Source organism: Mustelus asterias, chromosome 10 (genome assembly GCF_964213995.1).
Source record: "Mustelus asterias chromosome 10, sMusAst1.hap1.1, whole genome shotgun sequence".
Lineage (NCBI taxonomy): Eukaryota > Metazoa > Chordata > Chondrichthyes > Carcharhiniformes > Triakidae > Mustelus > Mustelus asterias.
Window position 1 is genome coordinate 74,493,169 of NC_135810.1, and position 24,895 is coordinate 74,518,063.

Below are 24,895 nucleotides of genomic sequence, written 5' to 3' on the forward strand. Positions count from 1 at the left end.
TAAAAATTGTGGCAAATCGCTATTTCCTCCCTCTTCACTGCCCTTAACCCCTCTCATGCCCCCATTTCTTCCTACATTTCTTGGCCTCTTGGTGTAATCTAAGCCTTGATTGGCTTCAGCTTAAAAATTTTCTCCACCACTGGATTTAATTTACCTATACAGCTCTATAGTTTTGCTCCCTGTGCGTGATTTTGCTGTGGAGATGCCGGCGTTGGACTGGGGTAAACACAGTAAGAAGTTTAACAACACCAGGTTAAAGTCCAACAGGTTTATTTGGTAGCAAAAGCCACACAAGCTTTCGGAGCTCTAAGCCCCTTCTTCAGGTGAGTGGGAATTCTGTGATTTTGGACCAAGGGCTCACCAAATCTAAATCAATTACTACGTTATTCCACGATAACTTTGGAGTGAGTTACATTAAGACACACAAAGCAACCCCAAAAGTGTATTTGTTTTTGCAATTTAATCAAAATCATTGTGCATTTAAGTTAACTGTGTCCAAAGCTTTTCCAACTTTCTGAAACTACAGATGGTTCTTCATAAATCTGCCTCTGTTTACTTGCACTTCTGGCACATGTGAAATATGTCAAGACTTTGACTCAACAGAGCTGTATAAATAATAGGGACATAATTGTCACTCCTTGACCAAGCCCTTTTTAACTTTGTTCAATGCTGCTAACTCTATGGCCAAATGGACTCCTTATTCAAGATGGCGCCGGAGCGAGGCGACTTCTTGCAAGCTGTGCCCAGCATACCTTCTAATTCTATCTTTTAGTCTCGTTCTATGCTTCTAAAACTTCATTCTAATTCTTTTAAACTCTGTGTGACTGTAACACTACATTCTGCACTCTCTCCTTTCCTCCTCTATGCTTTGTCTGTATAGCGCACAAGAAATAATACTTTTCACTGTATACTAATACATAGAATCATAGAAACCCTACAGTACAGAAAGAGGCCATTCGGCCCATCGAGACTGCACCGACCACAATCCCACCCAGACCCTAATCCCATATCCCTTCATATTTTACCTGCTAATCCCTCTAACCTACGCATCCCAGGACACTAAGGGGCAACTTCAACATGGCCAATCAGCCCAACCTGCACATCTTTGGACCGTGGGAGGAATAATAATAAATCAAATCAAATGTATGAGTACTGCACTATATGAACAATGTCCAGAAAATTACCGAAACTACATAGTGTAGCAACTGAGTTTCGTTCCAAAAAGAAAATAATTGTTCATAATAGGGATAGAGAAGAGCATTTCATGCTATAAGATACAACTAATATTTGAGATAGCTTCCTATAAATTGCATGTTTTAAGTTGCTAAATTTTATAACAGAGAAAGGAAATATTCTAAAAAAAGCAGTTTTTTCATTTATCTTGCAAAGCATTATTATTAAAAATGCAGGATTCAATGAAGAACGTTTAGCCAAAATTGCCTACAACATTGTTCATTGGAGCACTCTGTGGCCCATTTTGCATTGCCCTATCAGGAAATTGCTTCTCAGTATCTTCTCCATTGAATCTTTTCATTATTTAACCATTTGAATAAAACCATCCCTCAGCCTAAAGTCGAGGGAATGCAAGCTCAAAGCTGCAATCTCTTATAATTTAACCTTTAGGCCTGGTATTATTTTACTGAATCTGCACTGTATTTCCTCCAAGGCCAATATATACTTAATTGAATACAGATAAGGTCTGACCAAGACTGTAGCATTGAAGCTTAGCTTCCTTTTGTATTCAAACTTTTCAGATATGAAAGCCAACGTCAGTGTTTTTGATGACTTCTAATACCTATGCACTAGTCAATTGTGTTCCTTTGATCCCCCGAATTCCTAATCTCTCATCACTAATAAAATATTCTGATTTGTCTATCTTGAATCTAGTGAAGATAACTTTATGCCTGCTCACATTGCACTCCATCTGCCAGTTTTGTCTACTTATTCAATTTACCAATATCCAATTTATTGTGCCTCCTAATTTACTATCATTTGCCAATATAAAACGATCTAGGGACACTAGTAATATCCCACCAATCTGAATATAGTTCCTTTATCCTTACTCTGTCTTGCCATCTCAACTAATTGCAAACTCGTATCACAATTTTGCCTTATCTCCATGTGCTCTCATTTCTATGAGAGCTAATTGAGTGCTAATAATCTTTATTGTATATTTTACCAATTCAAAATGCTGGTGACCTACTCAATTACCTCAATTATATTAACATAAGAACTGAACATTATTGATGTGATGCATCTATAGCAAATCTGGCTTGTGTCTCTGATCAGTTCATGTTGCTCAAAATGCTCAAACATTCTGATTGTTTCCAGTAAATTCAGCGTAACCGACAGATCAGCCGTTTCCAGGTCCCTCATTCACTATTGTCTTAAATAATGGAGTGGTATTTGCATAACAGACTTGACAGAAGCAGTGGATAATTTGCAAGTCAGTTTAAACTGTCAACTTGTCTCAACATGCCTCAGAATTAGATCAGCTGCAGAGGTAAATCTTGACCTGTATAACCGTTCTGTTGCAGACAGTTTACAATAGCAACAGAGAAAAGAAAAACGAAAATAGGTAAACCTGGACTTCCTTTCTGACTGTAAATGAATAATTTGGCACAATTTCCCTTTCCAGAGTTTCTGAATAACGAGGGATATTTGTCATCCAGAAATTGATGCTTCACAAAGCTCCTTAGTGTTTGATTTCATGGCAGCTTTATTTATCTAGCTGTTAAGCTAGATTGTTCATGAAATTAATGTATAATGTCTGAATGGCCTAAAAGTTGTCATTTCAGCCCTCGTTCTATTTTGAGTTTAGGAGGATAGAGAAAGCTTCAGTATCCTTTTAGAGATGCTTCACTGAATAAAGTGCGCATCTGGAGGGCAGATGGGTGAAGGAGATCAATTTTGCTTATGACCTCCCAGCATGCACTGCACATTAAGTGTAAACAACATTTGCACTGAATTTACAGGGTAAATACGATTGCATTTTCCCCTTTGAACTACTTTCCTATTTATTTATCTGCAAGTTTCCACTCCAGCTATCTTGTTGAAGAGTTTTGGTTGACACAGCTCTTTCATTGCTTGATTGGAGGCTGGAAATGGCACTTGGAAATGTAAACGAGATTAAAGTATTTTTAAATGTACCTATGCAAATAAATTCTGCATCTGGTGCATGTCTGCAGAATGCTTGAAAGTGTGTGACATGTCTTCTGGTTTTTAGTACAAGGGAGTTTCAAACCAATTGGGAACGGAAGTAACTCAAAATTACTTAATTAAATAGAAATCTCTAAAAAAGCAACAAATGAATAGCCAATAGCTATCACATCTGATTTTTTTCACCACTGAGGGGCCACGCACCACACTATAACTACTATTTATTGTTTAAAAAAATTTAACATACTAAAACTATACAGCAATACTTAGCATTTAACTTATCTACTTAACTTATTCTATTCAATGATTTCATAGACATCCACAGGTCCCTTATTCCTTTGGGAACTAAAGCTTGCCTCTACTCCAATCGGACAATTGAAGCCCCTATCTGTATATGGAAGTTACACGTGATCGTTTAGGCTTCTCATCCCACTCTCTAGCTAAGATCAGAGCCACACAGTGATGGAGAAACCAGTGGAATATGAAGAGGCATCCAGCAAAGAATTGGTGGAAATAGTGCACAGTTGGGGAAAGATATATTTGTTCTGTGTGCTAATGCCACAGAAGTTCAACTAATCCATATAATGTACTAAACTTGAATCTCTTTTTTAATCATCTGTTGGCTTGTTTTTAAGATTAAGTAATGTTTTGTGAAAATGCCAAGAGTCTAAAATTTGGATAGCATATGTAGAGTAGTGGATAGCTGAAAAGGCAACGAGCAGAAGTTGTGTTTATACATAGGTGACACTAATGGTGGCACAGTGGTTAGCGCTGCTGCCTCACTGCGCCAGGGACTCGAGTTCAATTCTGCCCTTGGATCATTGTGTGGAGTTTGCATGTTCTCCCCGTGTCTGTGTGGGTTTCCTCCAGGTGCTCCTGTTTCTCCCCTCAGTCCAAAAATGTGTGGGTTAGGCTGATTGGCTATGCTAAATTGACCCTAGTGTCAGGGGATGAGCAGGGTAAATATGTGGGGTTATGGGAATAGGGCTTGGGTGGGATTGTGATCAGTGCAGACTCGGGCCGAATGGCCACCTCCTGCACTGTAGGGATTCTATGAATTCTAATCAGTCATCCCACCAGTGTTTGTGCTCCAGCGCCGGTTACTCATCGACCATTTTCTCCCATGACTTGACAAATCTTCCCTTCCCATGCTTCTTTAATCACTTCTCCTTCACCTTGCCAGTGATTGCCTCTCCGATTGGCTCCTTTGTCTTGCTTTTGTTGTTCTCAATTTCTATGGAACAACATTTTGCCACCTGTCATCTTTTCACTACATCATGCATTCTATCACTTCTCTTCCTTGGCTAGCCCTTTGCTCTTCTTCAGAGATAATTGTGTCCTACATTCTCATTAATACTTGTTGGGATTTAGAACTTCCCTTCCCAGCTTATTGCTTTTTCAACTTGTGGACTCTTGCCTGCTGGTCATGAGTTCTGCTCATTGCCTTTTTCAGCTTCCCATTCCTCTACATACGCTATCCTAATTTAGTTGACTAGTGGTATTATGAAACATTTGCTCCTCTAAGTCATCAGATCTCTTCTATATGTTATCATATTTTTCTAAATGGGAACCACACACTAAAATAAAAGAAAAAAACAATTACACCATCACTGTGATTTCGCATTACTTTTTTAAAAAAATGAAGTAATGATGGCGAACTTTCTAAAACTATTTATAGATTGATGTAGTTTTGTATGTATTGCCTTCCGTAGCCAACAGTTTTCTATAATGTAAAAATACTAAAAAATGTTAACGTTGTATTGCATCTAAATGTTATTAAATACTATGCACAAATGATAAACTATATTAAATTCATATATAATTTAATACTGCATAATTTATATTTGTACCTAATTACTATGCTATATCTATTTCACTTCATTTTTAAGTCAATCCAATTCCTATGTTTTCCAGTGATTGCAGCTTTTTTGTGTGCATTCTAATTTGATTTCTTAATTGAATTATTCAATTCAATTCAATACCTAAATAAAATGTATTGTGTACATTTGCTAATGTGACACGACAAACAGGCAGTGCTGCTCACAGCACAGCCTCCCCATGCAAAGAACCATTGTTACATGGGAATTCTGTTTAAATAACTATTCCCAGGATACATCGAATGAACAGTCTGAAAGCACAAAATAGTCACTGCGTCATCTCCCCACAAACAGTTATCTTACCTTATAATAATTAAAAGTTATGGTACAATTATGTCGAATATACTTCCTCTTCCATCATTAAAAGAGTCTTTTACTATATTCTGTTGCTAATAAGATTGTGCCTTCAGCAATTCAAGTATTCCAGTATTGTGTAAACGGCATTGCCACATATTGTAAAAATTCCCATTGGCCATTTGACCCAATGAAACTTAGCTTGTAGACTCAAAATAAATTCATATTTAAAATATACTCCCATCTTACTGACAGTTGCACCTTTTTGAATGCAAATAAGTAAAATAACGTTTACGTATATACTATGGATGTATTCAGAAGTTTAACCATTTCATGTACAGAACCAACCATCAACACTGCACAGAAAAATAGTCAAAGCAATAACAGAAGATGGGCTAGAACTGTATAGCCATGTTGCACATTTTGTGTCTTGCCCTAGTCTTGGGGCATTCTCAGATCAAAAAGGAATCTTCCCCACCCTTGTGCGCACCTCAAATCACTAATCATATTGAAACATTCATTAGCCTTGCCTTGTCAATTTAGCTGCAAATATTCATTTCAAGGTGAAATTGCTGAAAAATACTACAAACCACAGTCTTAAATTGTAATATAAATAATATGAAAGAATAACAGGGCTTCTGTGTTTATGAAGGCATTTTTACATTATGGCTGAATGCCAGAGAACTAGATTTAAATGGTTATCTGCAAGCACCAAGCCCTGTTCTCACTCTTTATACTTCACAAGTCTGCTTACGGTTCCTCTTTGTCTCGTTGGAAGACCAGTCAGAAAAGAGTTCTGCAATGCTACCAACAACAACATTTGAAGTACATAAAACAGGAGTAAGGCTATTTGTCCCACCGAGCCTTTTCCATTAATTATTGTTAGCCCTAGCATCCTCCTCTTAATCACAATGTTATATTTCTTTACCCATCATTAATATGCTTATTTATTAAGTAGGAGCAAAATAATTCACATCAGAGGTGATAGCCATGCCTCTGTAGGAAGTATCTGACCGTACTGCTCTCCTGCCCCTCACTCTAGAACCATAGAAACCCTACAGTGCAGAAGGAGACCCATCGAGTCTTCACCTAGGCCCTATCCCCGTAACCCCACATATTTACCCCGCTAATCCCTCTAATTTACGCATCCTGGGATACTAAGGGGCAATATAGCATAGCCAATGCACCTAACCCGCACATCTTTGGACTGTGGGAGGCACCCGGAGGAAACCCACACAGACACAGGGAGAATGTGCGAACTCCCCACACACAGTCACCCAAGCTGGGAATTGAACCTAGGTCCCTGGAGCTGCGAGGCAGCAGTGCTAACTACTGAGAATGTAAACATCTCTATCATCATAGGGAATTGGTGCTCTTGGGTTCAGTCATCTTTCTGTTGAAATCTGTTCTGGCCAGTTGATTTCATAAATGAGTAGTTAGAAAAGGGTTTTATGTTGTAATTGGAAAGATCAGAATGTCTCCTATTTGCACAACTTAACATCCATCTTGCATGGATCCAGCAGTATAGAGCCTAGAGGTCGCCAATGTTGGAAACATAGAGGAATTGGCTTTCCAGAATAATGAAATAAAACACAAATACTGGAAATGCACAGGTCAGGCAGCATCTGTAGTGAGAAACACGGCTAATATTTTGGGCCGATGATGGTGAAGAGATAGACATCTAATGGCTTTTGAGCAAGTAAAAGTTGGGAACGGGGAAGAGATAGGATGGAGGTCTGGAGAGATTAAATGGCAAAAGGTTTTGTGATGATGGGTAAAGTAAAGAAACAAAAGATGAGTACAAATAGGGTGTGTATGGCTGCATGGGAGCCATCTGTATGAAAAGCGAATGAATAAAGAAAGGAACACGAGAAAATGGAGGCAGAGTTTAGGATCTAAAATTGTTGAACTCGGCATTGAGTCCAGAAGGCTGTAGGCTGTGGATGAGGTGCTGTATTTCTTCTTCGCTCAATGCAAGTGTGAAGACGTACTCTTCTGGTCTTTTTCAAAGCAAGGAGATATTCAAGTGAGGAAGTTAAATCGATGCATTTAAGGGGAAATTAGACAAGCTTATTGAGGGAGAAGGAGGTAGAGAGTTATGGCAATTATTTTGGATGAGAGAAAATGATGGTGTACAAACATCTGCATTGACTGGTTGGATTGAATGGCCTGTTTATGTGCCATATTCCATTATGTCCTAAGTAGAAAAAAAACACACAAACCAGCATCATATAAACTTACACAACAAAAGCTCAAGTTAAATAAAAAACAGAAAATGTTGGAAATGCTCAGCAGGTCTGGCAGCATCAGTGAAGAGAGAAACAGAGTTAACGTTTCAGAATTTTCTGCTTATATTTTGGATTTCCGGTATTTTGCTTTTGTAAGAGCATATCCCATTTGGTTCCTGAAGGAGCAATGGTTGAAAGGCACCACCCGAGATACATAAAGAAAAACAAGCACGTTTCACACTAAATTCCTGATTATTGAATTCAACAATCTCCTAACATTTGGGATGTTGCGGTTGGCTTTAGTGCCCCTCAGTTCAGGGAATAATCAACTATGATTGCTGCACAGTGTTGTTCATGGCAAAGTTGGTGGTGGAGGTGGAGGTGATGGTAGTGTGTGTGCTGATAATGGGCTCACGCATGAGAATCTGTCAAGTAATTTTCCAGTAGTCAGTGATGGCTTCCTCATGAAGCATCTCGAGTACCTAAACCCCATTGACGTTCATGTAATTATACCCTAATATTTTGAGAAAATGGGCAGTGTAACATTTCTCTGATTGTTTAATTGAACTGTTTATAATTGTGCAATTTATCTCTGTTAAATGCTTTGGGATGCAGAATGTGAGCAGTTTTGTATGTTAAAATACCAGGGATCACACGAATAACTGAACACTGTGTAATAGCAGCCTTCTGAGTTTAAATATTGAGGATGGTTAATTTATTGGGTTTTACCACGGTTAATATGTATAAAGTGAAATTTGTGCGGTGAAATAGCTGTTCAACTTAAATTGTAACAAATATTGGAATTTCTTGAGTGGTTTGAGGAGAGAGCAGCTTGAAGTGGAGTCTTTGACAGCTGTACAAAGCTGTTAAACTTTCATCACTAAATGTGTTTCTCTAACAATATGATCTTCAAAGTCAATATGCTGATCTGTGTTGACTTAACTAACGGTTGTTGCATCAGTATGTATGTTTACCTAGGAGGTACCAAGAGACATGCTTATATACATGGAATTATTTACATTAACCCTAAGGTGGGATCAAAAAGCTTTTTCCGTTGAAGAAAATGACACTATGGGCCCGATTTTACCATCAAGTTGTGTCCATTTTTGGGTGCGAAAACTTGATAAAGTCGGGCGTGAGGTGAGTAGCATGATCCGTGCCCACCTCTGCACTGGTTCTCCCTTTGCCAAGGCCCGAAAATTGTCACGATCGGGACCATGCCCGAAACGGGCGCGACAGCCATTTAAATGCATTTGCATGCATTTAAATTGACTTAATGGGCTGCATACCCAACCTTACCGGCACTTCCCCCTTTACCACCACATTATCCCATCCAGAATCTGTGTGAAACAGGCATGCTCCACAAAAGTCCAATTTGGGTGCTTCAGTTAGTGAGGAAGTAAGTGCCGAGCGTCCAACGGCCCTCTGCTTGGGAGGGAGGGGGGGGGGGCAGCGGGGGAGGTGGGTCCGACAGCTCTCTGCTTCAGATCCGGCGGGGGGATGATCTGCTGCCACTTGGCCTGAGATCAGTGAGGGGGAAGGGAGGGTCTACTGCCACTCTCACTGTGATCAGTGAGGGGGAAGGGAGGGTCTACTGCCACTCTCACTGTGATCAGTGAGGGGGAAGGGAGGGGTCTACTGCCACTCTCACTGTGATCAGTGAGGGGGGGGGTGTCCGCTGTCACTCTGCCTGAGATTGGGGGAAGGGGGAGGGGCTCGCCATCAGTCTGGGTGACGGGGGCGGGGGGAAGGGTGGTCAGTAATTTTGTGGGGGTGGGGCAATGTCTGTGGGGGCCAGGGGGAAGGCATTATCCAGCCCAGGTGCGATGTGGCAAGGGAACCGCACTCTATGAACAAAGAACAATACAGCAGAGGAACATCTTTTTCTTTCTGCACATACGCAGTTGGAGGCACCAATCGGAGCTGCAGGATTTCGGGCGCATTAAGCCCAGTCCACAGCTTGTGCAGTGCGATTTGGAATCGCTGATATTTTTGCAGAGTGCGTACGGGGGCGCCGGAGAACGGGTCTGAATGTCGGATCTGAAACACTCCCAGTTTCAAGTCTGACCAGCACTTAGGGCCCTATTTTACCATTTTGATTCTATGTATGTGCAGATAGTTGGTATAGCCCCAGCATCTCCTCTAGGTCCAGTGTCTGCTAACATTTTTTTGGATTTCCATGAGAAATGTGTTTTTGATGGAATGAGCCCTAAACTCCTACCCCATGCATAATTTCGATACTTGGATGTTATCTTATCGATCTTTGAATCTACAGCTAGTTGTAAGGATTTTCATGCACACTTTGATACAGTCCACTCTGCTCAAATTTACTGTTGAGATGGAGCAACCTAACAAGCCCCCTTTCCTTGACATGTGAGTTGAAAAGTCTGCTAATGGGTTCTTCAGGATTGTTTATCTTGACCGGTCAATGCACACATTGGGACTCAATCCATGCGCTATAGGATTGGCCTGATCAGAAATCTTATAAATGGGGCTCTAGCCCTTTGCTTACCTTGCATAGCTGACGTAGAAATGGGATCATCTAATCTGGCCTGTGGAACAATGGCTTTCTTGAGCATTGTTTGCTGTGTATCTCAAATGGGCCAAAGGCTGCCATTTTTGCATCTAAAAAGTGCTCGGGCTACTTCAAATTAATCTGGTACGGCAAAATATCTCAAAAATTTGAACAACAGGTAAAGCAAGCTTTTTCACGCTTCTACCATGTAGTGACTTAAGCAAATGGTATTTTCTGCTAACGGGGTATTGCTGCTCAGTCAGAGATGTTGTACCTATCACACAATCAAGCAACAACATGTGTAAATTGCAGTGTTAGTGCAATGCTAGGTATGTAGGCTTAGTGATTGGCAGATCGAATCAAACGCCATGTTCTTTCAACTGTTTATAATAGGAAGAGCACAGATAATAACTCCACCAGCCTCTGCTTGAAAAATCCAAAACAAAACATCTACTGTTAGATGTAATTCTGTGATTGGGCAGCACTTGCTGAACGATTCTGTGTGTGCTAATAGTAGCACAATGAATTTTAAGATAATCAGTCAAACTTGGAACGTGGCTCATTTTATGCTTGCTGGAAGTGAAATACATTCATACATAGGGACCTGTTCTCTGCAGACAAAAGGAATATGTTCAAGCTTTGCTCTTTTTCTGAATTACCCAAGAGCTTGGGGAGTCTATAATTCTCTGTTGCTTTCTCAGTGGCAATGCCTCTCTCAATCAAAATTGACTTGCCAACCAGTCAGCACCCATTTTAAATTGTTGTGGTCATTTGAAGTTTAGCATTCTCTTGTTCGTCCTGAACTGTGCAAGACCAAAAGCTTTGGCAACATGGTTCTCTTTCAGCAATATTCAAGTTCTGTACTGCCAAGTGATTATTGTTAGAAGAAAATGCTTTGTTTTGTGCTCCACTTTGCACATAACCATATTATAGTTTGAAGTGCTGTGACAGGACTATGTGCTGGCCTTTGAGACCCAGATGCCATAAAATAAATAAATTGACTTGGGGATGTTCTTTACTTTGAAACAGAGACATTTCTGTAGGGGAGTAAGATGAATTCAAAATGAATTATTTTTGTGTGTATTTATTAACTCATTCAGTAATGGAAAACAATCAAATGTTAATTTCTGCTTAACTCCTTTGGGGACACATTACATAAGGGCTTCAAATATGAATGATTTAGTAGTCTGCCTGGTTTTTGGGTAAATTTAAATTTTCTCCACATGGTTGAGAGGTGCTCTGAGCAATTTTGTACATAAAAAACTATTAATTTGCTTTTATACTTTGCTTTATTGCTATCAGCACATCTGGTTTGGCTGGGGGCAATCAGTTAAAGTATTTTAAGTGCCACTGATGACAGTTTCATCTTAGTGGTGTAATGTATCACGAGTGCTAACTTTTGCCAAGCATCTCAGATTTTTTTTCGTACTTTTCTTGATGTCGCTTGTTAAATTTTCAAGTTTTTAAGCAACCCTTTTGTTTTACTAAATAATTTAATTGCTGTTCCTATAAATGGACTTGCACCTACAATCCAGCTGCTAAACTTCAGGGTACGCAAGGGAACATTTTTCAGAGCTAGGATTACAAAACTATAAGCCAGCTGTATAACGGGATCGATGTCTTGCAAAGTAACTCATATTGTGTAATCTGCTCTTGCCATGTTCTGTGACTTGAGGGATTCACAATTATTCTTGCTTGCAGTAATCTGTGAATTAGATTTAGTTGTAGTCTCATGCTGAAATATCAAATTCACTTGGGAATGGTGGCTATTAAACACCAATAAACTACAGAAACTAATAATTATAATTAAATAGGGAGAAGAATGACAATAGCACAGTGAAAACCAAAGTATTAATACAAAGTTTGCAATAAATAAATTATTCTAAAAAATGTCTTTGTGTATGAGCTTTTTAGAATTCAAGATAAGTTCTTGATGTAAACCGAGTTTAGTTGTTGTTTCTTCATACAAGCCAGGTGAGCTGCAGTGAGGAGATTTTCTATCCTTTATATTCATGTGTTCTTATGTACCAGTAGTGACATCAACATAATGGGCTGCAACTTCCAAGCTCCAGGACAGTATATCTGCTACCCACCATTCTTCGCCACCCCAATCTATAACTCCCTCCGACCTCCCCTCCCAGCCAACTACCAACATTCCACCCCCTGCCCAAAAATCCTATCCATTTACCTTCTCCATGCCTTGTCAAAGGCCTTGAAATCTGGCTGGACCTTTACATTTACCTGGTTTATGGCAATTAGTGGTTTATCTACCAGCCTTTGACGGCACTGCACTGCACAGATCTTGTTCAATCTGAATCGGAAGGTCAGGAGAAATAGGATCGCTTGGATTTCCAGTTAAGTGATTTCAATTGGAGTGGTGATCCGACTCGATTGTCCTTTCCATCGGAAATTGCCGCCCAGTATAACTTGGAAAGCGTGCTGCAGAGTTAAAATCATCCTTCGGATGGTGAAACAACAGAAATTCTTGAATTGTAATACATTTTCAATTATGTAGTTTTACGTATTTATTTTGGAGTCAGGCTCAGACAATTGCGATACTGCACTTCGTAAGTACAAAACCCGTAATCAGCAGTACAATATTGTGTACGTGTGGAATTGATTGGATGCACACATTATTCAATCAGCATGAAACTATATTTGTGTCTGTTGTGAACCACTTGATATACAACTGTTCACAATGGATAAATACTGTTCATTCAGAAAATGAGAAATTCTCCTATTTGTATTGATTAAGAATTCACTTAGCAACCAAGATTAATCTCTGATCAAACCACGTCATATCTCTCAAATACAGCCACCATTGGTCTCCAACTAATGAGTAACATCTGTGCACATGTAACACTTGCTATAACTTGTTCTTGTTAGTCAATGGAAACAGCATTATTAACAGAAAATTTTACCTGATGTAAGGCACATTTTTGTACTAATGATATTACATTAGCAAGAAAGCTTTATAATGGTAAAAAATTAAGAATATTACATCAACCTGGCCAAGTCATTTGATTAATTGCCCCCCCCCCCCCCCACCACCAGGTGACAATCCTCTGGGCAATTCAGTCTCCTGAATTATACCATGATTGGAGTCTGTTTCCTCTCGATGCCTTTTATCTTGTTTGTTTTAAAGCATAGTGGTGCTTAATTGTTATGTTGCTGCTAGGGTTCAAGTTGGTCAACTTTCATAAAACAAAATACAATAATATAGATTGCTATCTTCTAAAAACCTCTGATCATAAACTTTAATCCTACTTCTGGATCCCTCGCTTCAGTGTAATTTTTAAAATCTTATTTATTGGTTTAGAGACGTGCATCGAACAACTGTTCATTTTTTCAGAAATTTAATGAAAACCCAAAGTTTGAGTTTCGCTCTGATCATTTTTTCTATTAACCCCCGCTGTCCTTTATACTGCTAATTCTTTTGATTTTGCTGAGCTTTCACGCAGTGTGAGCGTTTAAATGTGATACATGATGAGCTACTGGGCTGGAATTTCCTGTGTGGTAGAGCTTCCGCTGACAAAGTGTTGGGATTTCCAGTAGATCCACTCCGTTCTGTCATTGTTACAGGAGCAGTTTAATTTTGATGTTGAGGCCAATTTCCCTTGTAACTTGCGAACTCTGGAGCTTGGCTTTGTCGAGAAGGGAAATTCAGTGCCACAGCATTTTAAATAGCAGCAGTGCTGATTTCAGAGCAACAAAACATGCAACTGAGAGTGAAAGAAGCATAACTAACGGAGGTGCAGCGCAGAATTTTTGAGTTTACCATTTCGATTTTATTGGCTCAAAGGTCAACAAAAAGTTGTATTTGTGTGGCACTTAAATGTAGGAAAAACACCTGGCAATGCTTTAAGAACATAAGAACATAAGAAATAGGAGCAGGAGTAGGCCATCTAGTCCCTCGAGCCTGCCCCACCATTCAATAAGATCATGGCTGATCTGAAGTGGATCAGTTCCACTTTGTGGGGTCATAATCCAGTGCTGAACCAAAGAAGGGGATGTTAGGGAGGTAAGAATCAAAATGCCCACTTAGCACCCATTTGTCCAATAAGGGTGGCACAGTGGTTAGCACTGAGGGAGAGGGCTTAAGTAGGGTACTCTGCCAGAGAGTCGATGCAGACTTGATGGGCTGAATGGCCTCCTTCTGCATTGTAGGGATTCTATGATTCTAAGTACCGTTCAATACGTTCATATCCCAGCCTTCCACACCTGGCACCGCAGAGGTTTAACTGTAAGCTGTAAGTATTCGCATTCCAACCATTATTCATGTAAATTGAGTTTGTGTCTTTATATGCCCTGTTTGTGAACAGAATTCCCACTCACCTGAAGAAGGGGCTTAAGGCTCCGAAGGCTTGTGTGGATTTTGCTACCAAATAAACATGTTGGACTTTAACCTGGTGTTAAACTTCTTACTGTGTTTACCCAAGTCCAACGCCGGCATCTCCACATCATGACCGCAGAGGACAACTACTTTCTGACACTTACAGCCTCCTGAGTCTTCCCAGTTTGTAACTGTTCCTCCATCTCCCATCCTGTGTTCTTGGGCCTCATTTCCCACTTCAGCTCTTGCACAGACTTTCTGTAAATTTGATCAGAAACTAGCACCTACTCTCGCATCTGATCTTCCACGATTACTCATCGGTCCTGTGCTCTCTTCCATACTGCAGCCAAATTTTACTTCGTTCCAGACTTGCTAGATGACTTTTCCTTGCTACCTTGGTCACCTGCTGTAACTCGTCTCCACTACTGTCTTCCATGTTACAGTATGAGAATTGAATGGCGTTAACTACAAAAGTGTTCGGTAGTATTCTGAGCATGAGAGGGGGTGTAAAACAAAGATGATGACACAGGAAATATTGGGGGAAATCGGCAGGGATACAAGTACATGAAGGGGAAAAACAATGCTACATATGATTAACTAATGCATGATATATCTCAAAGCAATGTTGTTGGAGGTCTGCAGCGCATATGTACTGGGGCCCCACTATGTCATGGTCCAATGGGTCTATATCTTGTAACACCAAACCAGTAGCCAGCATAATAAAACAAGCACCATCAAGCATGATAACATGCCAATCAATTGAGAATCTATTTGACTAGAGTAGCCCATTATATGAGCTACTTTGTGCAAGGAAATTAGGGTGTCTTTGTGTGCATTAAAAATGTGTGACTGCAACATTCTGAGGAAGTTACACCTCTAGGTGGCTCACCCTGACAACCTCAATTCAACTTCTGATGTAATATAGTTGGAGCATCCCAAAACGTGTTGACAAACTACATAGGAAAGAAGTACAGAAAGCATAAAATGGAGCAGGAAACGTTGGAAACTCAGGACAATGAAAAATTAAGATCTGATGAAGAGATCTATTGTAATGTCAGAGTTGCTGCCTTAACTCAAAGGAAGTACTCTCAACATTTGATCTTGGAATCTTTCTGGTGTGTCTGGTTTAGGATTATTCAGGAAGTGTTGTTGGCCACTAGAGAGTCTACCTCTATGGTCAACTGGGGATTCATGAAAAAAATTTTCATTTGAGGTATACACAAAAAGGTTGTGTGTTATAATATGTTGCAATGCAAAAACAACTTTGCTCAGTATTGTTCTTTCTATAATTGAACAGGAGCATTTTGAACCCTTTAAAAAGCTGAAATGGTGCTAATGAAATGCTAAATTGTTTTATTAACGTGGCTGGTTAGGAAATTAGCATTTGTAAGGTTTGGAATTATGCCCATTAATCTCATAATGTGTTCACTGTAACATAGAACATAACAGCGCAGTACAGGCCCTTCGGCCCTCGATGTTGCACCGACCAGTGAAACCAATCTAAAGCGCCTCTAATCTACACTATTCCAATATCATCCATATGTTTATCCAATAACCATTTGAATGCTCTTAACGTTGACGAGTCCACTACTGCTGCAGGCAGGGCATTCCACGCCCTTACTTCTCTCTGAGTAAAGAACCGACCTCTAACATCTGTCCTATATCTATCACCCCTCAATTTAAAGCTATGTCCCCTCGTGTTAGCCATCACCATCTGAGGAAAAAGGCTCTCACTATCCACCCTATCTAATCCTCTGATCATCTTGAATGCCTCTATTAAGTCACCTCTTAACCTTCTTCTCTCTAACGAAAACAACCTCAAGTCCCTCAGCCTTGACTCATACGATTTTCCCACCATACCAGGCAACATCCTGGTAAATCTCCTCTGCACCCTTTCCAACACTTCCACATCTCCTTAGTGGGCTGCTAAGGAGTCTGGGAAGGGCTTTTTAAGCGCGCGAAGTATAAAAGGTAGGCTGCAGTATACAGCGGGCAGCATCGGGAGCGGGCAGTGGAGTGAGTGGGAAGCAGAGTGTGAGCTATAAGGCTTTGGCTCACAGGGCTTAGGCAGAAAGGGCGAGCAGGGGTGAGTTTAAATTCATTTTTGCTGTTTCTACCTGGTACTGGCAAGGTATCTAGAGGGGATGGGTGTGCAGGCAGTGCTATGTTCCTCTTGCACTATGTTTGAGGTGAGGGACGACGACAGTGTCCCTGCTGATTACACCTGTGGGAAGTGCACCCATCTGCAGCTCCTCCAAAACGGTGTTAGGGAACTGGAGCTGGAGTTGGATGAACTTAGGATCATTAGGGATGCAGAGGTGGCCATAGACAGAAGCTTTAGGAATACAGTTACTCCGAGGAATGGAAACAGATGGGTGACGGTGAGAGGGGCTGGGAGGAAGCAGTCCGTGCAGGGATCCCCGGTGGTCGTTCCCCTTAGCAACAAATATTCCGCTTTGGATACGGTTGAGGGGGATGACATACCAGTGGTGAGCCGCAGTGAGAGGATCTCCAGCACTGTGTCCGTCTCTGTGGCTCGGGAGGGTAAGGGGCAGAGCGGGAGGGCAATAGTTATTGGGGACTCGTTAGTTAGCGGGATAGATAGGAGGTTCTGTGGCAGCAAAAGAGACTCACGGATGGTATGTTGCCTACCGGATGCCAGGGTCCGTGACGTCTCGGACCGTGTTTTCCGGATTCTGAAGGGGGAGGGAAAACAGTCACAAGTCGTGGTACACATTGGTACCAATGACATAGGTAAGAGAAGGGACGGGGATTTAAAGCAGGAATTTCTGGAGCTGGGCTGGAAGCTGAGAGCCAAGACAAAACATGTGGTCATCTCTGGTACGTTGCCGGTGCCACGTGATAGCGAGTTGAGGAACAGGGAGAGAGTGCAGTTAAACATGTGGTTGCAGGGATGGTGTAGGAGGGAGGGTTTCAGATACGTGGATAATTGGAACACATTCTGGGGAAGGTGGGACCTGTACAAACAGGACGGTCTTACACGAACGAACCCAACTGTGGGCAACTACAGTTTAAAATAGTTGTATTTTGCATGGTTGCAATGTTTCCACAGAAACGAACAGAATGACTCAATTGAATGACTTGGAATTAATTACAAAAGTAGCTAAAACGTTTGTGCACAAAAGCAGTAATGAGAATGACACTCTTCAACAGTGCTCTTGAGTTTTTGAATAATTGAATGATTCTTATCTATCCAATCATAGCCAGAGAATCACTTGTGATGGCTTCCTTCCCGCTTCTGCACCATTACCCCAACCCATTCTATCATTTTCCCCTTCCTATTTCTTATCTACATGTTGCCCATTCCTTGACATTGCACAAGTTTTCAGATGTACACTGGCCAATACCTAGCTTCCCCTCACAGCCATCAATTTTCTCTTTACTGTCGCTAAATTATAAGACTGTTTGCCTATTAATTTAGAATTAAATTATTAATTTAATTAATAAATGCGCAGAATTCTTTTCCCCAGTCAAATACTGGGAAAACTTAGGACAGGGTTTCCCAAATATATCCAGCCATAGAACCCTTTTGACCTCAAAGTACTGATGGGAACCCCTGAGAAACATTCTTATGTTGAGGAGTTAAATCACAAAAAGCTGATTGTTTTTGTGCGATTGGTACACACACACACATTCAAAATTATAAAAGTATTTTTTCTTCTTTGTATACATTTATTAACACTTAAGTCTTGACCTTTTTTGTCATTTTAATAGGAGGAACGATGCTGCTTCTATGTTCACAAATTTGTTTCCTTTTAGAAGCACTACTGGAGAGCTGGATTCTGATATCTCTCTCGTGCGCGCACACGCGTGTTCCCCTCTCCTGCAGTCAAACCTCTCACTCTATTTCTCTTGCACATTTACACACTCACTTCTCTTTCACACACTCCCACTCTCTTTGCCTTGCTTTCCAATTCCTTAGCTATTGATGTCAAACTTAAGCAACCTAAACCTTGTTCTAGGAGTGTGTCTAAACTCTAACTCATAAAGTGAGCAACCTGTTGTAGACTCTAAGGTTATTCTGTAGGAGAACAGAAAGTTGCCTTTATCAAATAGTAACCTGTAAATTACTGCCTAGCTTGTCACCTAGGAAATACATCTTCAAAAATCTCTTCACTTCCTGCAACACCATTTGGTGTTGGCTGACATGGTGATATTAAAGTGTGTTTGACTCCATTCTTACTCAGAAATATTTCAAACTCTTCTGACATAAACTGTGGACCATTATCTAATACCAATGCCCCTGGCAACCCATACATTACAAACCAATATCTCAAAGCCTCTAGTTTTGCAACTTGAGACTCAACATTTATCCACTTGCTTTATCTATCAACTAGAAGAAGGTACTTCCCACTTCAACGAAATCGACATATACTTGATCTTATTTTTTCTGTGTTTGACAATTGAATTAAAGGAACCTTGGGTTCTGAGACACACTTAACAACTTATCACCGACTTTTCAATATGTCTGTCCACCTTAGGATGCCAATAATAGCTTTTCCTGACTGTTTTCCTAAGGATTGTTCTTGTCTTCTCTTGGAGAAGTTCCCTAAGTTGAAAAGGAAAGCTACCCTAACTGATTCTCCATCTTGCTTGAAATTGTGCGTGTGGTTAACAACCTGTAGCCAGAGAATCTTGATCTGATTGTAACCTGTCTACATTTGGAAACCTGCAAAACCAAGAGAAAAAGAAATGATCCAGCTTTATATATTCCTCCATGCCGAAGCTCTGTTGGTGAGAACTTATAGACATCTACTGGGACTAGCGAGGGAGCTCCAGATTATTGTTGAACCCTGCAAACTTTATTTTTTTATAAAGTTTATTCTAACTACCCGCCTCTGTAGAGATTACATGTGTGTCCTTTGTCTGTTTGTGTGGGCTGGAGAGGCTTTAAGATGAGATGGATAATTAGACTTCCAGATTACTTCAGTTCTTGCAATTTATTAAAAAGTTTTCTTTATTATAAATCAATTGTTCTGAATTCATTGAAAGAAACCTGGTTAAAAATGTCTTTTATTCTGGGTGCCAGTAGTGAAGGTAAACAGTTGACCGTTTTGGTGAGTAAATTAAATGTTTGAACTAATGGTAAGGCCTGTGGAATAGTGGGGCTAAGTAATCCGCACACTCCTCCCATTCTGGTTGTAACACAATTAAGTCATGTATGTTGGAAGCAAGTATAGTGATGGAATGCAGATACCGTCAAATGTGGATGTGCAGGCTGCCTATATCAAACAAATAGTGCTAGCCATTAGCCAAACGACTTGAGTATTATGCTGTTTTGGATAGTTTTTCATCCCTTATTAATCCCTGATTCAGTATTTAAGGATGCACGATATTCAGTTTTTATCCCCACAAGAACTTCAGGAAACGTAGCTTATGTTATGCATCTTTCCTGTGTTTTTGTTTGTGCTGGCAGACACACACTTTCTGCTGGAAATTCTCCCCTTCATTATTGGAACTGAATCTGACACCAGCCCATGGTTTAATGACCAGTGAACCCCTCAGGAATCGGAGCAGTCCATCATTTATTGCTTTAATGGCAATACGTACTTAAGACTTTAGCTGAACTGGATTAGCAGCAGATCCTTGATACATCGGTCATTAAAGGTGGAACTAGAGCAAGCAGATCAGGTCATTAAAAATTAAAATTAAGGATTTAATTTTTAATGAAAAATAATTGAATACAAATGGAGATAACATTGTACAAAACCATAATCAAGTAGTAGCGTAGAGTCTGCAGTTTTAGGCACTCCATTGTAGGAAAAATGTAAAATAATAGAAGAGTTGCAAAATTGCATCACCGTGATGTTAATGGAGGATGATAAGTTTCAGTTTTGGAAAGAGTGGAGATGACAAATCTTCACTATCACAAATAGGTTTAAACTATTATTGAGTGTTTCCGCTTGGTGGTGAGATCATTACATGAAGTTGCAACTTCGGATAATTGTTAAAAGATTTAAGAAGGAAATAAGAAAATAAACTTACACAGATGGGGTGAATTTGCTTTTCTCGTAGCACAGGTAGAGTGCTTCAAATCCAGGGGTCTGGAAACTGAACATTTTATTAATGTTCCATGCCCTTGGTGGTGACAGAGGGAGGGAGGCCAGCGATCGGGGCTGGACATCAGGTGGGGAGGGGAGATGTGAGGGCTGGCCCGGATGTGAACAGGGGGCCAGCTATTGGGTGGAGTGGGGCATGAACAGGAGGCCAGCTATTGAGTGGAGTGGGGCAGCTGTCGCGCGGGGGGGGGGGGGGGGGGGGAGGAGGAGGAAGGAGGCCGGCGGTGTGGGGCTACAGCGTATGTGCCAATCTTCACTCTGACAGATCAGCGCATGTGGCCAGCTCAGTGCTATGCTGCCAGCCTCTCCAGCGGGAATAGACCCCTCCCCATGATATTTAACAATATTCACGCTAGTGCAGTGTGTGGGAGATTCATTTTGAAAGTCCCGCTGAAAAAACCAGTGGGATTTACTCCAGTTTTTACGCAAATTCAACACTTCTAATTTTTTTGGGAGAATCCCACCCAATATCTACAACTTTCTGTCACCAATTTTGCAGATTTTCTCCTCTCTTGAGGAGATGCTGATTCCTTGGAAGGGCTGAATGACAATCCCATCTAGTAGCTCAACCTCCGTTGAGTGTATGAACTTTGAGTGTTGACAGGCTATGGGTGCATTACAACTAAGCTCAATCCTGTGTTCATAATGAGGAGACTTTCAACTGCTGGCTGTTCATTATGCTGCTGACAAATGACTGACCAGTTGTTTAAAACTTGATGCGTATCTTAAGTAGCTGTTTTCCCAACAGAATCAACCTTCAGATAGGCCTTAAAATCAATGCCCAGTACTCTCACCCAAAACAAATGGAAAGGATCTTTACACAGGCACACTAAGCTCCAGTTGTAACTTGCAAATAGAAATGAGTGAAACATGTACATCAGTCCCATTCCAGGTGTTGAGAGGCCTTAATCATGATCCTTAAAATGCTTAAAAGGTAACTTGCTACATTTTTAAACTTCGCTGGGTCACAAAAATGTTTTGCCAGTGTGTTCTCACCCCTGTGTTCAATGCAGCTCCTGCTGACTAGCTTTTGATTTTATTTTATTTATTATTGTCACATGAATTAGTATACAGTGAAAAATATTGTTTCTTGCATGCTATACAGACAAAGCAAATGGTACATAGAGAAGGAAAGGAGAGAGTGCAGAATGTGGTGTTAGTCACAGCTAGGATGTGGAGAAAGATCAACTTCATGTGAGACAGGTCCGTTAAAAGTCTGATGGCAGCAGAGAAGTAACTGTTCTTGAGTTGGTTGTACATGTCCTCAGACTTTTGTATCTTTTTCATGACGGAAGAAAGTGGAAGAGAATATGTCCGGGGTGCATGGAGTCCTTAATTATAGTGGCTGTTTTTCTGAGGCAGCAGGAGGTGTAGATAGTGTCAACGAGTGGGAAGCTCGTTTAAGTGATGGACAGGGCTTCATTCACGGCCCTTTGTAGTTTCTTGTGGTCTGGGACAGAGCAGAAGCCATACCAAACTGTGATACAACCAAAAAGAATGTTTTCTATGGTGCATCTGTAGAAGTTGGGAGCATCGCAGTGAACATACCAAATTTCCTTAGTCTTCTGAGAAAGTGAAGGCGTTGGTGGTGGCATGGGGGGACCAGGACAGGTAGTTGTTGATCTGGACACCTAAAAGCTTGAAGCTCTCGACCATTTTTACTTTGTTCCCATTGATATAGCCAGGGGACTGTTCTCCACTACGCTTTCTGAAGTCAATGACTATCTCCTTTGTTTTTGTTGACATTGAGGAAGAGGTTATTGTCGTCACACCAGTTCACCAGATTTTCTATCTCTTTCCTGTACTCGGTCTCATCATTTGTTTGAGATCCAACCCAGAACGGTGGTGTCATCAGCAAACCTGAAAATTGAGTTGGAGGGGAATTTGGCCACACAGTCATAGGTGTATAAGGAGTATAGTAAGGGGCTGAGAACACAGCCTTGTGGGGCACCGGTGTTGAGGATGATCGTGGAGGAGGTATTGTTGCCTATTCTTACTGATTGTGGCGTATAGGTTAGGAAGTTCAGGATCCAGTCGCAGAGGGAGGAGCCAAACCCCAGGCCATGGAGTTTGGAGATGAGTTTCGTAAGAATAATGGTGTTTAAGGCTGACCTGTAGTCGATAAATAGGAGTCTGATATAGGCGTCTTTGTTATTTAGGGTTGAATGCAGGGCCAGGGAAATGGCGTCTGGTGTGGACCTGTTGCGATTTGTCCAGCAGAAATTGAGAACCGCATCTGGGATCTTTATTTAGTAATGATTTATGCTCTTAACTCACTAAGCCATTGGGAAATAAAAACATAAAATGCTGGAAAAACTCAGCAGGTTAGGCAGCATCTGTGAGGAGAGAAACGGAGTTACCGTTTGGAGTCCGTAAGACTCTTCAAGCAATTGGGAAAACCATGCTGGAATATTCTATTGCAGCCTACTTTAAAAACAATGTTGTCTGTTGTACTTCAATCTAACAGTATGCCATGGTGTATGTTGGTGTGATACCAGTTAGTAAATGATTATCATTACATTTTGCATTATGATGGCATGCTACTGTCTAAAAATACAAGTGTCAAGGCTACATCAATGAAGCTTGCAGAAACATCAGTAGAAAACTCCAGATGCTGGCGCTGAATGCATATAACTCCAGTGTGCAACTTTAGTACTGGCTTGCTCTATTCACAACAAAAACTGTCTCAAATATCTTTAATCATAAAAACAAAATGCTGCGAATGCTGAAACAAAAACAGAAAATGCTGGAAATTCTCAGCAGGTCTGACAGCATCTGTGGGGAGAGAATAGAGCCATGGGCCAACACTGTGGCACATGGTTAGCACTGCTGCCTCACAGTGCCAGGGACCCGGGTTCTATTCTCGACTTGGGTCACTGTCTGTGCGGAGTTTGCACGTTCTTCCCATGTCTGCATGGGTTTCCTCCAGGTGCTCTGGTTTCCTCCCACAGTCCGAAAGAATTGCTGGTTGGGTGCATTGGCCATGCTAAATTCTCCCTCGGAGTGTGGCGACAAGGGGATTTTCAGTAATTTAATTGCAATGTTAATGTAAGCCTACTTGTGACTAATAAATAAAATTTACTTTTGAGAGCCAACGTTTGGGGTATGGATGACCCTTCACCAGAGCAGCTCTAACGAAGAAATGAGAAACTTTCAAAATGCTGTAGGAAGCTTTAACCATGTCTCTTGCATGTTAATATTAAATATTTATATTTTTCTTATAGGATGAAGAAGAAGAAATTAAATTGGAGATCAACATGTTGAAAAAATATTCTCATCACAGGAACATAGCAACCTATTATGGTGCTTTTATAAAGAAGAGTCCTCCTGGTCATGATGATCAACTCTGGGTAAGGAAAACAAGTATTGTACTTTAAAAGGTCTGTGATTCACATTCAATGAATGCATAGTTTTAAGGTGCAGTTGACTGCTAATTTGAAGTTTCTTTGCACACAAATTAGAACTATCCAATAATTTGAATTAATCAAATGAGAATTTAGTAACAAAGTTGCAAATAGTGGGCTTTTTGACACACTAACAACGTCACGCACATTAAGATTGTTGTCCTCTTCCCATCAAATTTTGGGCTATTGTTAAAAATATCTTCTCATGAAGTATCTGTTAAAAGGTTATAGTATCGTAGAAATTGGATAATAATGGATACCTCAAAGGTGATTGCAAACCTATGTTCAATTTACAACTCACAAGTAGATGTAGCTGATACCCTCGGCCTCAGTCTTATTGCCTCAATAAATTAAATTGGAGATCAACATGTTGATCTTATTACTTAGAATTGTGGGATTTTTAAGTATCGTTTGAGGCAGAGTGTTCCACCCAAGGAGACGTTGCTTGTGATGATGCAAGAGGACATTATTGCTTCTGATTACTTCAAATATAGGTAAAGCCACATTCAATTTCAGCGTGCCAAAATATTTTAACTTTTTTTGCTGTGGCAAATTTAGGCACTTCTTTATTTCTAAGAGGGATGGTATGTACTGTTATGACCGGTCCCTGGATGAGGTGCCCCAATTTGTTATGATTCTGGACAAGATACCCCCAGTTTGTTCTATCCATGAATGAGGAATGACAAACTAGCTCTCCTTCATTAAACCCCCTTGGTTGGTCGCAACAAGGTTAATTTAAGATACCTACCTTTGGGAATATGTTTCCCAAGTGTATTCATGTTTTAAAAGGAGCCAATTTAACTCAGCTTTCTTAAATTAAACAAGTGAGTTTATTAGTTACTAAATGGAAGGAGAAAATAATGAAAAGCAACATACATATACACAGATTAGAAATGAGAAGTGAGTCCAAAAATAAAAGTTAAAAAGATATACAAATCAATCTTTGGCTGTTCTGTGAGGAGTAGATGGAGAAACCCTGCGGCTGTTAAACTGGGTGATACTGGT

General features: G+C 40.5%; 1 protein-coding gene across 1 annotated transcript in view; it reads left to right on the top strand.

Moving 5' to 3' along the window:
- Window positions 1–24,895, top strand: part of LOC144499679 (mitogen-activated protein kinase kinase kinase kinase 4-like) — a 308,944-nt gene that overhangs the window by 141,964 nt on the left and 142,085 nt on the right. The window contains 1 exon segment of the mRNA XM_078221948.1: window positions 23,711–23,836. Coding sequence (XP_078078074.1) covers window positions 23,711–23,836 — 126 coding nt within the window.